This window comes from Anas acuta, chromosome W (assembly GCF_963932015.1).
Source record: "Anas acuta chromosome W, bAnaAcu1.1, whole genome shotgun sequence".
Lineage (NCBI taxonomy): Eukaryota > Metazoa > Chordata > Aves > Anseriformes > Anatidae > Anas > Anas acuta.
Window position 1 is genome coordinate 5,066,162 of NC_089016.1, and position 15,447 is coordinate 5,081,608.

The 15,447-nt window shown below is 50.1% G+C and overlaps 2 protein-coding genes across 2 annotated transcripts; one reads left to right on the plus strand and one right to left on the minus strand.

Moving 5' to 3' along the window:
- The first annotated feature begins 449 nt into the window (after positions 1 to 449).
- Positions 450 to 1,409, plus strand: LOC137846811 (olfactory receptor 14A16-like). Its single transcript, XM_068664923.1, has one exon. The coding sequence runs from the start codon at positions 450 to 452 to the stop codon at positions 1,407 to 1,409; it is 960 nt and encodes a 319-aa protein (XP_068521024.1).
- Positions 1,410 to 6,053: 4,644 nt separating this feature from the next.
- LOC137847540 (olfactory receptor 14C36-like) lies at positions 6,054 to 7,033 on the minus strand. The gene has a single exon (XM_068665822.1). It carries the CDS (start codon positions 7,023 to 7,025, stop codon positions 6,066 to 6,068), a length of 960 nt encoding a protein of 319 aa, XP_068521923.1. The 5' UTR covers positions 7,026 to 7,033; the 3' UTR covers positions 6,054 to 6,065.
- Between the last annotated feature and the right edge of the window lie 8,414 nt (positions 7,034 to 15,447).

Sequence of the window (15,447 nt, forward strand, 5' to 3'; positions counted from 1 at the left end):
CCTGATGTGTAGGGTTGTGGAAATGCTGTGTGTGGGGCTGTGAATGAGCTGTCTCTGTGTTCAGGTCACCCCATGTTTAGGGCATTCCACTCTTTTCCTGCAAGGGTTCTGCTGGGCTGCAGGCTGTCCTCCACTAGGGCACAGCTCTGCCATAGCAGCTCTGTGCTATCCATGGAGAAGACATGTGAGAGATAAAGGCATGGAAATGCTACTGGACATCTCGAATAGGTCAGCTGCAATGATCTGTCTGTCTCTTGCTATGTGGGGAGAACTGAGATGATCCCCAAGATCTGAGGAGACTGGAGATCTTCACATTGAAATTGGATTATTTTGACCTCAGCATGCTCTTTCAAGGTTTGTACAAGAAATCGAATTTTCCTCACAGAATCTGGCATAATATTTTGCTATATTTTCCTCCCCAGACACGTCCCCATGCCCAAAGGACTCAAATGTCCAACAGCAGCTCCATCAGCGAGTTCCTCCTCCTGCCATTTGCAGACACACAGGAGCTGCAGCTCCTGCACTTCGCGCTCTTCCTGGGCATCTACCTGGCTGCCCTCCTGGGCAACGGCCTCATCCTCACTGCCGTAGCCTGCGACCACCGCCTCCACACCCCCATGTACTTCTTCCTCCTCAACCTCTCTGTGATTGACCTGGGCTGCATCTCCACCACTGTCCCCAAAGCCATGGCCAATTCTCTGTGGGACACCAGGACCATCTCCTACACAGGTTGTGCTGCCCAGGTCTTTCTGTTTGTCTTCTTGATATCGGCGGAGTATTATCTTCTCACTGTCATGTCCTATGACCGCTACGTTGCCATCTGCAAGCCCCTGCACTATGGGACCCTTCTGGACAGAAGAGCTTGTGCCCAGATGGCAGCAGCTGCCTGGGGTTCTGCTTTTCTCAATGCTCTGCTGCACATTTTTAACACCTTTACACTGCCCCTCTGCCGAGGTAATGTTGTGAACCAATTCTTCTGTGAAATCCCCCAAATCCTCAAGCTCTCCTGTTCACAGTCCCTCCTCAGTGAAGTTTGGGTTCTTGTGGGTAATGTTTTCGTCGACTTTGGGTGTTTTGTATTCATTGTGCTCTCCTATGTTCAGATCATCAGGGCCGTGCTGAGGATGCCCTCTGAGCAGAGGCAGCACAAAGCCTTCTCCACGTGCCTCCCTCACCTGGCCGTGGTCTCCCTGTTTCTCAGCACTGCCATGTTTGCCTACCTGAAGCCCCTCTCCATCTCCTCCCCATCTCTGGACCTGGTGGTGGCAGTTCTATACTCAGTGGTGCCCCCAGCAGTGAACCCCTTCATCTACAGCATGAGAAACCAGGAGCTGAAAGTTGCACTGAACAAAGTGATTTCATTGACATTTTTCACTGCTGGTAAACTTCTCACCTGTCTCCACAACTGACTCACAGTATATTCATGACAGTCCTGTGCATATTATTATTATTATTATTATTATTATTATTATTATTATTATTATTATTATTATTATTATTATTATTATTATTATTATTATATTGTTGTTGTTGTTATTGTTGTTGTTGTTGTTAAGTACCATTGTGATGTTCCTACACACATTTGGCTTTGTCTCATTTCATCTGAAACATCAACCTGCTCTCTTTCTCTGTAGCCCCGATAAAATATGTGTGCCACTGGGACTGAGCTGACTCTCTCTTAGTGTCTTTTTGGTATGTTGGCTTCTACAGGCAAATGAGATGTCTGCAGTCTCCATGGAGGTAATGCGGACCCAGCAGGCACAGGGAAGGTGGGTCTGGAAAAGGATTCAAGTCATCCTCAGGCACAAGTGATTGGCACAAAGCTGCACCAGGGGTGGTTCAATCTGGACATTAGGAAAAATTTCTTTAACATGAGGGTGGTCAGACAATAAAGACTATCTCTACACCCACAGTGTCTTCGAGCAGGGTGTCCCAGGGCACAGATTCAGCCCAGCTTGTAGCACGAACAAAAAGGAGAAACTGCCCGAGAAAGCTACCACCAGCCCCCATCCCTCATGGTTCCCAGCACCAGCCTTCCACCTCAGTCTGGGGAGGGCCAATCACTGAAATGTGAGCACTCCCATCCTCCTGCTGGGCTCAGGGCCTGTACCGGGGGAACGGCCAGCCCAGCCTGGTCCCTCTCCAGGCCCAGGGCCCAGCCAGCCCCAGGGCAGGGCTGTCTGTGAACCCCTGTGAGGGACATGATGGGGCTGAGGCAAGGCTGGGTGAAGGGGGGAGGCTGTTAAAGCAGGAGGGCAGTGAGGGCCAGGGCAGTGAGGGCTGGCAGGGGGCTGTGCTGGGGGAACATTTCCTTATGGACAGGGTGAGAGAATACAAGTAAACATCTCATGGCTTGAGGTAAGGGGCGGGAAATCATTCACAATTACTGTCACAGCAAGACAGACTTGGCTTGGGGAGAATTAATGTCATTTAATGCGAATTAATAAGAATCTAGAGCGTTAACAAAAGCCAACAAAAACCATCCTCCACCTCACTTCCTCAACCTCCTCCCCACCAAGCGATGCGTGGGGCTGGGCAATGAGTGTTGTCGTCTGTCCATAACACTTCATCTCCATCCTCACCCTCTTCTGCTGCTCCAGGGTGGGGTCCCTCCCTCCCATGGGATGCATGAATTCTCTTCCCAAAATGATCCAACATGAGTTTTCCACAGACTGCAGTTCTTAAGATGTTATCCAACATGGATCTGTGCAGGGCTGGGGAAAGGCCTTTGGAAGTGGTCTGCTCCAGTGTCAACTCCTCCCTATGGGCTGCAGATCCCACCAGAAAACTTGGTCCCATGTGGGCTCCTCTCTAGTGGCTGCAGCCTACTTCAGGCCACATCTACCTGCTCCACATGGGCTCCTCCACAGGCTGCAGGGGAACTTCTGCTCTGGCACCTGGAGCACATCCTGCCCTCCTTCTGCACTGAACTTGGTGTCTACAGGGCTGCTTCTCTCACATTTTCTCACTCCTCTGCCAGGAAATTATGACAAAGAGACACAACCAGCATTGCTCATTGGCTCAGGTTTGGCCAGCAGCTGACAGGTTCCTTTTCAGGCTGGAGGGACTGGCTCTGATCTGAAATGGGGCAGCTCATCCTTAAATATGGGAAATGCCCTTGCAGGATAGGCTGCTTTGAAGTAGCAGGTCTACCATTGCAGCCTGGGAACAGTACATTGCTAGTTATAATTAGAAAAGAGAAAAGGCAGTAAGATGGAAGCTTGTGCCATTTGAACCATGTGGTCTGCCTGATGTGATTCACAGGATCACCTAGAGAAACAGATGAGAAGGTAAAGAATGCACAGAAGTGTGTGCCTTGTGCACACATCTCTGTGTATGTGAGATTGTGTGTTTGTGTGCTTGTGCATACACTTGTGTGTATTTGCCTGAGTCCACAAGAGGGCTGAGACTTCTGGGGCAATTTCTCCAGGCTCCTGATGCTTGCAGGAGCTGGGCTGGACCTTAGGACTGAGGCACATTCTTTGAGGACCCCACAGACATGGGGAAAGTGAAAGGGGCGTTAGCATGTCATCAATATGCTCCCTTTTCCAGTGCAGCATGCAGAGGCATCTAGTCATGGACAAGATCAAGGGGAGGACTCGTCCTTCCTGCAGTCACAGCTGCACTCCCAGAGTCCACAAAAACATCACCCACAAGCACCCACCTATGGGAGCTCAGTTTGGAAGCCTGTGGTATCTGCTAGTCACAAAAATAAAGTAGCTAATAGAAAAATGCAAGATAAGGTACAAGACAAGTAGCACAAGGTCGAAGAAGAAGCATCAATTGAGGAGTTGAGAAAACAACCAGCACAAGCAGTCTGCATGACAACAAATCAACGAGTGGAATAAGAGTGTGATAGTTGCATGAACACTAGTATAGCCACCAATGAGCGAGCTTGCCTGGTAGCATAACTGGCACGTGCAGAGATGCTAAGGGTATAAATGCAAGAATGTATACTCAATAAATGCTTCAGTTGCACGCCAGCCTGGAGTCATGTGATAAATTCCCTTCACCCACCAAGGAAGGACTGTGAGCAGGAGAGTTTAAGGATTGTTCTGGTTTCAGCTAGGATAGAGTTAGTTTTCCTCCTTGTAGCTGGTATGGTGCTGTGTTTTGGATTTAGGATGAGAATAATGTTTTAATTGTTGCAGGGCACTGCTTACACCAGGCCAAGGACTTTTCAGCTTCTTGCTCTGTCCTGCCAGCGGGCAAGCTGGAAGTGCAGCAGGAGCTGGGAGGGGACAGAACCAGGACAGCTGACCCAAAGTGGCCACAGGGGTATTCCATACCATATGATGTCATTCTCAACAATTATGGGGGGGGGGGGGGAAGGAATAGCCAGAGTGGGGGGTGGGCTGCTCAGGGATAGGCTTAGCATTGGTCAGCAGGTGGTGAGCAATTTCATTGTGCATCTCTTCGTTTGTACATATAAGTATTTTCCTTTATTTTCTGTCCTAATAAACTGTCTTTATCTCAACCCATAGGCTTCATTTTTTTTCTGATTCTCTCCCCCATCTCAGAGAGGGAGGGTGGAAGGTGAGTGAATGGCTGTGTGGTGCTTAGCTGCTGGCCGGGTTAAACCACAACAAGGATCTGTAGGATTTCACAGAAAAACTGGTTCACAGCATTGCCTTGGGGTGGACCCAAGCTGAGGGCTTGCTGATGACTTCTGGGCTATTGTTCAGCACATAGGCTGGGGGAGACTCTCACATGGACATGTGATGGACTTAGACTGAGGAACAGAAGCAAACTGATATGGCTGCTGTGTCATGCTTCCGTCAGTGGAAGCCCTGGCACAGGGCCCCAGACTTGGCTTTCGATGCCACCCTTCAGGAAAGATTATGGAGTTATGAGATGCAGAATAGAGGGCACCAGTCCTTTTTCAGCCACTTCCCAACCTAGTACAGCACCAGGAAACTGCGGACTTCTGGCTCATCTTCTACTCTAACTCATGAGCACGCATTAGGGTACCCACAGTCCAGACCTAGTCTTGGGATTAGGTTAACAACAGTATTTCAGACAACTTCCAGCCAAGGCCAACTCCCATTTGATCTCTCCCCATGTGTCCTCTGATCTGTCCAGCTCTTCCTGGCCACCTCCCATGCTCCCCACATGTCCCTGGGCTGGTGGCACTATTAGCAGACCAAGCAGGCTGTGGTGCCCCAGAGGTGACTGCACATGGGCTGAGCTGCACAGCGTGGGAAGTAAATCCAGCTGGGTTGGGATCAGTGCTGCTAATCCCACTTATTATGGTCTGTCATTCTGGCAGGTGCTCAGAAAGAGCAGGGAACATTGCCAAGGACACTAGGGGTTTCCCGGTGTCTTTCTAGATCCAGCTGGTGATAACTTTGTAAGGGTGACATTAATCTCTCTCCAACCTCCCTTCCCTGTGCATTCTGGTACTCCACAGAATCCCACAGGAATTGTGACAAGATCTTGGGCATTTTCTCTCTTTTTTGGCCTCCAGTCACTGCCTGCCTTGGGCACATGCTGCCCATGGAGAACACCTGGGCTCTCCACACAGCTCAACGTTTGTGTCCTGGAGGCTGTCCTCTGCCCTGCCACATTTGGGACGGTCATGGCTCTGTATCTCAGTGACCTTTCACCATCTCCACTGTCATCAGACACCAACAGGCTGCTCCTAAATCCTACCTGTGGTCTCTCACAGCTCACACAATGACCTATTTCTCTCCCAGATCCATGCAGCAACAGGCCTTCCAGGGAGCAGCTACACAGCCCTGATCTTGGCACCAGCTTTGAAAGACTAGCCAAATCTTCAGGCAGTGCACTGGGGACACCCCATTTTATTACACAGATGAGTCAGTGATGATGTGCTCTTAGACAGACTTTTACAGAACCTCAACAGTAAACAGAGCAGTGTTTACTGTACATCCTCAGTAAAAGGATGTACAAAAAGGAAGTACCTCCTCAGTAAAAGGATGATGAATAAATGACTTCTTTTTTTTTTTTTTTTAGAACATTATAAATGCAAGTGGCACTGAAGATAACAATAGCTATAATGATAACAATACAAGGATCAAGACTGCAAGAGGATATGCAGAAAGTCATTTCTGGAGAAAGAAGGGAAAATAATCATTCTTAAGAAACATCTGTGAAATTGCTCTCCTAACAGCAACCTTGAGCTCCTGGTTCCTCATGCTGTAGATTAGAGGGTTCACTGCTGGAGGAATCACTGAGTACAGAACTGCCACCAACACATTCAAGGATGGGGAGGAGATGGAGGGAGGCTTCAGGTAGGCAAACATGGCAGTACTGAGAAAAAGGGAGACCACAAACAGGTGGGGGATGCACATGGAGAAGGCTTTGTGCCGGCTATGCTCAGAAGGCATCCTCAGCACGGCCCTGAAGATCTGCACATAGGAAAGCATGATGAAAAAAAAACACCCGGATGCTAAAGAGAAACCAACCAGAAGAACCCAAACTTTCCTGAAGTAGGAGTGTGAGCAAGAGATTTTGAGGATCTGGGGGATTTCACAGAAGAACTGGTCCACAGCATTGCCTTGGCAGAGAGGCAGGGAAAATGTATTGGCAGTGTGCAGCAGAGCATAAAGAACCCCACTGCCCCAGGCAGCTGCTGCCATCTGGGCACAAGCTCTGCTGCTCAGGAGGGTCCCGTAGTGCAGGGGCTTGCAGATGGCAACGTAGCGGTCATAGGACATGATGGTGAGAATTGAAAACTCTGCTGATATCAGGAAGGGATAAAGAAAGACCTGTGCAGCACATCCTGCATAGGAAATGGCCCTGGTGTCCCAGAGGGAATTGGCCATGGCTTTGGGTAGAGTGGTGGAAATGCAGCCCAGGTCGAGGAGGGCGAGGTTGAGGAGGAAGAAGTACATGGAGGTGTGGAGGCGGTGGTCACAGGCTACAGCGGTGAGGATGAGGCCGTTGCCCAGGAGGGCAGCCAGGTAGATGCCCAGGAAGAGCGCGAAGTGCAGGAGCTGCAGCTCGCGTGTGTCTGCAAATGGCAGGAGGAGGAACTCGGTGATGGAGCTGCTGTTGGACATTTGATGCCTCTGGGTATAGAGGGCAGTCTGAAGAGAGAAAATCAGGACAACATTAGGACAGAACTCTGTGATCAAACCTACTCAATTTTTTATACAATCCTCCCTCCTGCCTCTCCCTTTTCAGGAAGATCTTTGCAGGTCCATTTCACAAGAGCTTGTTTGTGCTAGTTGATGCTGATCCCAGTGCCACTGGGATAAGTAGGGCGCTGGAGGAGGCAGTCCTGACCCACGCAGTTACGTAAATGAGGAGTTGGGCTGTTGTTGTATTAAATACAGATGAGGTATCAAACTAATTTCAGAATGCTTGCTGAAAATTCAAAACAAATCATCATTTTTGTGAAAACCCATTGTCCAGGCTTTAGGGGTATTTTCTAGTTTCTCCACCTCATCTGAGGGGTGCATTTATGCATACAACCTTGGTGTTTGTACTCCCCAATAAGGTAGTTTTGGGGGTCCTGCGAGGCAAAGGGACTGTTCCTCAGGACAGAGTGAGGACAGCTGTTTTATCAGCCAGTCCTGGTCTCAGCTGCCCTTTGCAGGCATTTCTGGAGGATGGTTGCACTTAGGTGATCCCCTAAAAAGAACCATAATGCTGCTGTGAAGAGATGAAGACAGATTCAAAGGGCAGATCTCCAAACCCTTCACCCATCTCACCAAACCTGAGGAGGATCTCAGCTCCCTGCTTTTCACCGCGGACACAGAGGGATCGTAGCAGCTGCCCACATGCAGCCATCCAGCAGGATTTGTATGGCCTATGTACTGAAGGGAGAGTCAGCTCCTTCCCCACATAGCATTTCTCTGAGACCCAACACTTCGGAGAAAATATGGATGATTTTTATTTAAGGACAGAATTAACACTTAGGAACATCATCATCAGATTTTGAGCTCCAGATGAATTTTCATCCCCCAAAATCTAGGGATTCCAAAGAAACTCGTGTTAAAATTTCCATGACATGGCTGGATGAGAAAAGTAGCCAAGAAGTTTGTGAGAAGGCGTTGGCGCTTCAGGGATGGGAGGGAAGTACACAAATCCCCCCTGCCATAAAGTTTATTGGAGCAGCTCCTTCTCACTCCCTGACCAGGGCTCTGCTGCCTGCAGCTGTCCCTGCCTGCAGCTGGGTCTCTGTCCCCACGCCTCCTGCCTGCAGCTCACAGCCCACATCCCACCCGCTGGGTGCTCAGCTCTGCCCTGCAGACACCTCCTGGCAGCAGGGCTCTGCCCAGGGGCAGCTCTCTGGGGGCAGGTCCAAGAGACCAGGTCACACAGACCCTGCTGACACTGCAAGAGTGGTGGTGGAGCTTTCTATGGGCTGAGAGGCAGGAAAGAGTTTCTGGAGATTCTTCTAAACCTCCTTCTGGTGGTGTATGAGTCTTAGGCTCTTCCAGGAAATAACAGCTTCTATTTCTATTCCTAGTGAGCCAAAAGAAGAGAAAACTGAAAGCAGAGGCTAAGGAAAGATGAGAGTGAAGTTCCCTTTGAAATTGCCTTGGTTTGTTGTGCAGCTGTGAGCAGGCTGCCCCAGGCAGCAGCCTCCCACCAGCAGCAGGACCCTGCCCTGCTGGGGGGGTTCCTTCCACCCGCAGCTTCTCCCTGCAGCGCCCTGGGCAGCTCCCCGGGCAGGCTGAGTGCTGAGCCTGGCAGGCGGCAGAGGCCCTGCCCCGGCACACAGCCCCTGGGGCACAGCAGGGACCCTGCTCTGCACCACAGCCCTGGACACCCCTGCCTGCACCCCCGGCTTCACAGCCTGCAGCCAGCCTGCGACAAGGGAGCCCTTGGGACTGGACAATGACCCTATGGCAGGGAACCCCTGTGCTGGAGCTTGTGCTTTTCCACACTAAAGAAATACCAAGTGCATCTGACCTGATCTTCTATGGGAAGTACTCAGTCTGGAAATCTTCCCTGATACTCATGTGCAATGCACTGCAGAAAGAGACTTACCGTGTTATGTGCTAGCAAGATTTCTCCTCCTCTGAGCTCTTAGTTCTCTCATATTCCATGCAGCCCATAACCTCTCTTTCCCTTCTCTCCCCTCCCAGTGCCAGCTGCAGGCAGTGCCCCCAGCCCTGCTGTGCTGTGCAGAGGAGCTGCTCCTGGGCAGAGCTGTCTCTGTGCAGCGCTGCCCGCTTGCCAGGAGCTCCCCTTGGGCCCAGGAGCCCGGCCCAGCTCAGCAGCAGAGGCCCAGCCCAAGGCCTCCTTTGCTCTGCCCCTCAACAGGCCCCCTGCACATGGCCCTGGGGCTGCAGGGGAACCTGCTGGCAAACAGCCTGAAGGAATCCCTGGGGCTCCCTCCCTCAGCTGGGCACACACACTTATTGACAACAAGTACATTTCTCCAAAAAGTCAGGCAGCAGAGTCCGTTAAGACATCTCATGCTGGATTTTAATCCTGTTGCTAGGAGGGCACTCAGCTCACACCCATGCCTGCCCAAGGCACTCCGGAACTGGGATTCTTCTGCCCTCACTTCAGGTGTGCACCACATGGGCACCTGCAGGTTAGCTCCTTGTCTCATCTCCAGGATTATTAATGGAGATGGAGGAAATCTGTGGGTTGCAAATGCCTGGTGACATGTCAGGGGGCAGAGGTACGTGCAGGCATCTGCAAGCTCTCATGGAGGTATCATGAGGGACAGGGCAGCACCTGGGGGCATCCCCTTGGAGGCTGGTGAGGAATGCCTTTGGCCAGCTGAAATGACAGCAAATGCACCCATTTAAGACAACTAAACCTGTCCCTCCTCAGTAGGCTCAGGGCAGCCTGTAGAGGCATCCACCTGACCCAATGGAGAACTGTGCCACAGGGAGAGCTGAGTCTCTCTCTCCCTCTTCTCCATCTGGTTTTCCCTCCATCTCCAGGGACTGTAACGGCACTTGTCTCATGGACATCCCTACATTGCCTAATGAAATTGGGGACAGCTGCTCCATTTAAAGCCAATTGCAGGCCTGCAGTGCTACCTGAGATGCCAACGCTGCCCAGCACCACTGGAGCATGGAGCTGACATGGGCAGCACAGGACTCACAGGACAGCTCTGGCCATTCACAGCTGGTACTTAGAGGGCACCCCTGAGGGCATCTCTGGTAGACCTGGTGCTTATGAGCAAGTGACTGCTTCCCAGAGAGCCAAGGCCTGTCCCATTTCTATCGGGTAGAGGCAGGCAGTGCACAGATATGAGGCACATCACACCAGAGTTTCCATTTATGTCATTCAGCTTGCAAAACACTGCTGCTGCTTCTCATCCCCACCCGTTAATCACTCTGATGGTACTATCCAGACACAGTGATTTTTTCTGTGTCCCTGGATCACAGGATACCCATATCCAAAGACATTGTCAGCAGCCCATTCTCATGCCTGGAGATCGGTCAAAGCTCCAGCACTGGCCCTCAGGGCTGCACCAACACCACAAATGCCCTCTGCTGTCAGGGCGGCACAGCCCAGGCCTGATTCCTTCTGGCCTCATGAACACCAGGGCTTGCCCTCCTTGGGACCCCTGAATTCATCCTTTTGTGCCCATCTGCCATCCACGGCAGCATATCTGCCCTGCTGGAAAGCCTTTGCATGTCTTGGGTCTTGGGCAGAAGGTCTGGGACTAGTCTGAGTTTGGCCCTTGTGCCACAGCTGAGGTGCTGCAGCCCAGATGTGCCCCAATGCCCTCAGCCTGGGGCACAGACGGGAGGAGCTGGATCCCCACTGAAAGGAAGCTGTGTCAGCATTAAGGAGTGAACTGCTTCTGTCCAAGCTGTTCTCCCTACTCTCCCCTTCCTCTGCAGTGCTGCACTACCCCTCTCCCTTACCATGAGGTGCTGAAGGTAAGTTTGCCATTCCCTCGTGTGCCACCTCTGCCTGTGGCATGGCAGCGGGGATGTCCTGGGCGAGGGTGCTGAGGCCTTCTCTGAGCACAGAGCCTTGTGGGACATGAGGGGAGGAAGGCTCGGGAATGTGCTGCAATTCCCTGCATATAACACATCCTAATGCATCCTAACACATATAATGCATCCCAGGCGCCTTCGCTCCCATCGTTTGAAAAAAGCCCAGCCCCAGGACAAGACTCAAACCCTACCTTCCTGGGAGAACTCCCAAAAGCAGAGGTATCTTAGTACAAGAACACAGCAGGGACTACTCCAGTGCTCCACGTCCTTTATTCCGTGGGCTTTGTCACCATCTGGAGATGTTCCTGGTGGATTTGTCAAGAAATGCTGGAAAATATGTCTCCTTGCTACTGACCTCATAGGTCTTCAAATGACATGGGCTGATGTCACAAGGGGAATCCCTGCATCGCTGGGATATCATCACTGGAGCAGCGGCAGTGCCAGCACTTCCCTGCAAGGCCAGGTCCCTGCTGGGCACTGCTTGGGTGCTTCCCAGCGCTGTCCTTCTGTGGCCAGGAGTGGGGGCAGCAGACAGCAAGCTTGCACTGGGCGACCCTCACTGACAGGCGGAGGAGCAGGAGCACCTTGCAGAGGAGCTGTGGTTGAGGAGCCAGGGCGGGCATCCCTTGTCCTGAGCTGAGGGCCAGCAGCAAGTGAGATGGAGTGCTGCTGGAGGGTGACCATCACCTGTGATATGACTCCCACGTTCCCAGTACTCCTGCAGCTCTCCCCAAAGGTAAGGGTGTCAGGAGCCCCTTTCCAAGATGTGTCACGAGGGCTCTCAGCTGTCCAAAGCTTTGCAGGGGGCTGGAAATGGCTGGTGGCTGCTGCAAGAGCCTTGCCTGAGTGTCCCTCTGGGCTCAGGGGAGTATGTGGTAGCCAGGATTCCTGGGTCCTGATGCTAGGGGTGCCCTAAGCCCCAGGGCTCCTCTGGGCATGGCTCAGCCTCCTTGTGATGGGGACAGTCCAGGGCCAGGTTTCCCTGGGAGCTGGTGCCTCTTCAGGATCTGGCTCTGGGAGGAAGGACGTCCGGTGTCCCAGAGACTGGTGTGTCCTGCAGCTCCACAGGCCTCTCAGGAATGTGCCAGAAATGCCTGTGTTGGAAATCAAGCCTTCCCCTTGTACTGATCTCCTTCAGGGGAACCAGCCCCTCCTGGGCCACCAGGCTGGCAGAGCGTGTTCTGGGTGCTGAGATGCCATCCCTGGATGGCCACAGCCCTGGTGCTGGACCCTTCCAATCTCCCTACTGTGGTGGGTTTACACAGGTAAACAGGTGAACTCCATGGCCACCGCTCTTTTACTTCCCCACCTACAAGGAAAAGGGGGGAAAATTATGATGAAAGTAGCTCAAGGCTTGAGGTAGAACAGGAGGTCATCCACCAAATATCCTCATGGGTACCAATTATCATCACAGGCAAGACAGACTTAGCATAGGCAGATTAATATATTTTATTGCCTATCACTGGTGCACTACAACCTTGAGGAACTACAAGCAAACTAAAAACACCATTCCCCCCATCCAGCCTCCTGTAACTCCTTCTCCTGGGTGGAACAGGAGAATTGGCAATTGCAGTGAGTCCCTGACATTGTTTCCACTGCTCCTTGATGGTCAATCTCTGCCCTCTCTGAGTCCCTCCTGTGGGATGCCCTCCTTCACAAATGCATCCTGCGTTGGGCCATAAACAGTTCAGATAATGACAGATATGACTGGATCATGATAAAATAAAGTTGTTAGAAACAATAGATCAGCTTCATAGTTGCTGACCACAATGTTCATTTGTTGTTGGTGTAGTAGTTGTGTTTGGTCTCAGAACTGTGTTGGGTAGCACATTACATATTGTGTGTGTTCCCTGTTGTGCTGTTTATCCTTTGTGGGGGCTGGTTTATGGTTATTAGTTTACTCCACGGCCTAACACTGCCTTATGTTGTGATAAAATAACTGGTTGTTATAAATGGCTCAGGATTCAAATTAAGATTAAATAAAAAAATAGGATTTATTAAAAGAATATAAAGGAATAGAGGTAAGCAAACAGCGCTGGGTGCACCGGGAGTCTCCGCTCCACCAGGACGCACACCAGTTACATCAAGCAGCTGATTTTTATGCACCTAGACTAATACATATTCATTACTACTTCTAAAAAAATAGATTATTATAATTAGCTTCTGGGGTCCAGTCCCTCCTACTGGAGCATGCGCATGAGTCTCCTCTGGGGGTCTCTAGGGGTCTTTCATGCTGAAGGCTCATAGTCTTCCTCTCAGCCTTTGTACTCACTTGGCAGAATTCCAAGTTTATGGAACACTTTCTGCAGTTCTTGTCTCCCAGCCGTCCTTCAGCTTCTTTTTCTTCCTATTAATCTCTTGGCCCCCCTGGCCAGATACCAAGGATCCTCATAGTCTCCCATAACAGTCACTAGTTGTTATCAGTTGTTCTGAAACTCCCAGACATCAATCACAAACAGCATTCTTATTTGACGCTTCACGAGTAAGTAAAACATTCTTCCCCAGCCATTCACAGACACATCTATAGCAGTGTTAAGTTAATCTCGAAGAAGACAGGAAAAAAGGCTGTAACTGTTAGAAATAGAAGTCTGGAATAACAAAAGCAAACAGGTTCATAAATTTAAGGAGTGTTTTCTGAAGACGTGATAAATTGACTAGAATGAGGGGGAGACTGGGACACACTGCATCTGTGGTTCAAGAACTAAATTGCCAGTGCAGGGCCCAGAGGCAGACAGGATTCAAACAGAACTCACCTCCCCCCCCTCCTTCTCTGGGATGGGAGAGAGAAATGGGAAAGTGAAGCCTGTGAGTTGAGATAAAAACAAGAAGATAATAACAATAATAATAATAACAATAATGATGATAATATTACTACTAGTAATAATGTGTACGAAACAAGTGATGCACAATGCAATTGCTCACCACCTGCTGTCCGATGCCCAACCTAACCCCGAGCAGTCCGGCCCTCCTCCCAGCCTGCCTGCTGACAGGACAGTGAGAAGCTGAATTTGGCTTGGTCCTTGGCTTGGTGTAAGCACTGCTCTGTAACAATTCAAAACAATTAAAACATCAGCATATTATTAACATTCTTCTCATCCTAAACCAGAACATAACATTCTATTAGCTACTAGGAAGAAACACCCTTTTTATCAATCTTTAAACAGCAATTACTAAAGCTAACTTTTCCACAGACTTCTCCTTCTTGTGCTAGTAAATAATCCAAAGCTAGGCAATTTTGATACAAAGCAGTTCTCATCATTTATAACTATTTCTATTACAGCTAATAACCTAATTATTCTATTAAGTATATATATACTGGGGTCCTATAGTCCCAGGATCTGTCTTCTGCCCACGTATCTGGATCATAATAGGCAAACGCCTTCAGGGTCGATTCAGGCTTGTGTTACCGTTCGGCCAGTCAGGGTGATCCAGCTCCTGGAAAACGAATCACAATTTTATATAGGTTAAAAAAAAAGGTTCTTATGTTATTTTCTCAGGACAACCTGACCTTAGTGTGGGAGAAGTCCAGTCGAGGCCCTCTCACTCGGCAGTCAATACCCATAGGGGTTGCCTCCCTTGGTAGACCATACACACCGCAGTGGAGGGTCCTGCCCTGGTCTTGCCTTCTCCCTTTCCTCCCTTCAAGCTTGTCCCCTTTATTTGGCATCCTTAATTCATGCAGAGCCTCGTTGCCAGAATATTAGTTCTTCCTTAGCTTGAGTTTCAGTTTCCCAGGAGCGGGCTCAACTCTCCAAGTTTCAGTAGTTACTGGTCCTTTTATTCTGAATGCATGGGTCCCTTTCTGCGGTTCTCACAGCTGTTTCAGTAGTCAGTAAAACAAGGTACAGTCCCTCACATTGAGGGTTCAGTGATTCTTCCGTCCCGTGGCTGCTTGTTGAAACACTTTCTTTTTTATGTTCTGACAAGTTAAATAACAGTTATCTAATTTGCTTTGCCATATGGCCCTTTCCAGGTTCCTGTAGCAGGATTCATCTGATAGCCTTTCAGGTTGATACAGATTTGACTACAGATACCAGGGTTTTGGCATTCATCACTATCTCCACAGTTTCCCAGCTGGACAGTTACATTCATTTATGTTGCATTCCTTCAGGGGCTCATCACTCCAGTCCTTACAGTCTCTCTGCTGGTTACACACTTTATTGATATCTATGCATTCTCCACTTCTGCACTTGAATTTGTCAGGTCCAGAGCACTGAATAACATCGTTACAGTTTGCTTCATCAGTGCCATCCAGACAGTCTCTCACACCACTGCACTGCCTACTTCCATGGACACAGTGACACAGTTCCCATCTTCACATCTGAACTGGTCTGGCCTGCAAGTCCAAGAAGGGCAGATAATTTCATCACTTCCATCCTTGCAATCAGGATCTCTGTCACAGTCTTTTTCACCTGAGCCGCACTGCACCTCACTCACAGAACACTTCACCGGAGGTGCAGGCTGGCAGCCACACTGCTCCAAAGATTCATCCGAGTGGTCGGAGCAGTCACCTTGACCATTGCAGACAAAGCTTTTGGAAATACATTGTCCACTACTGCAT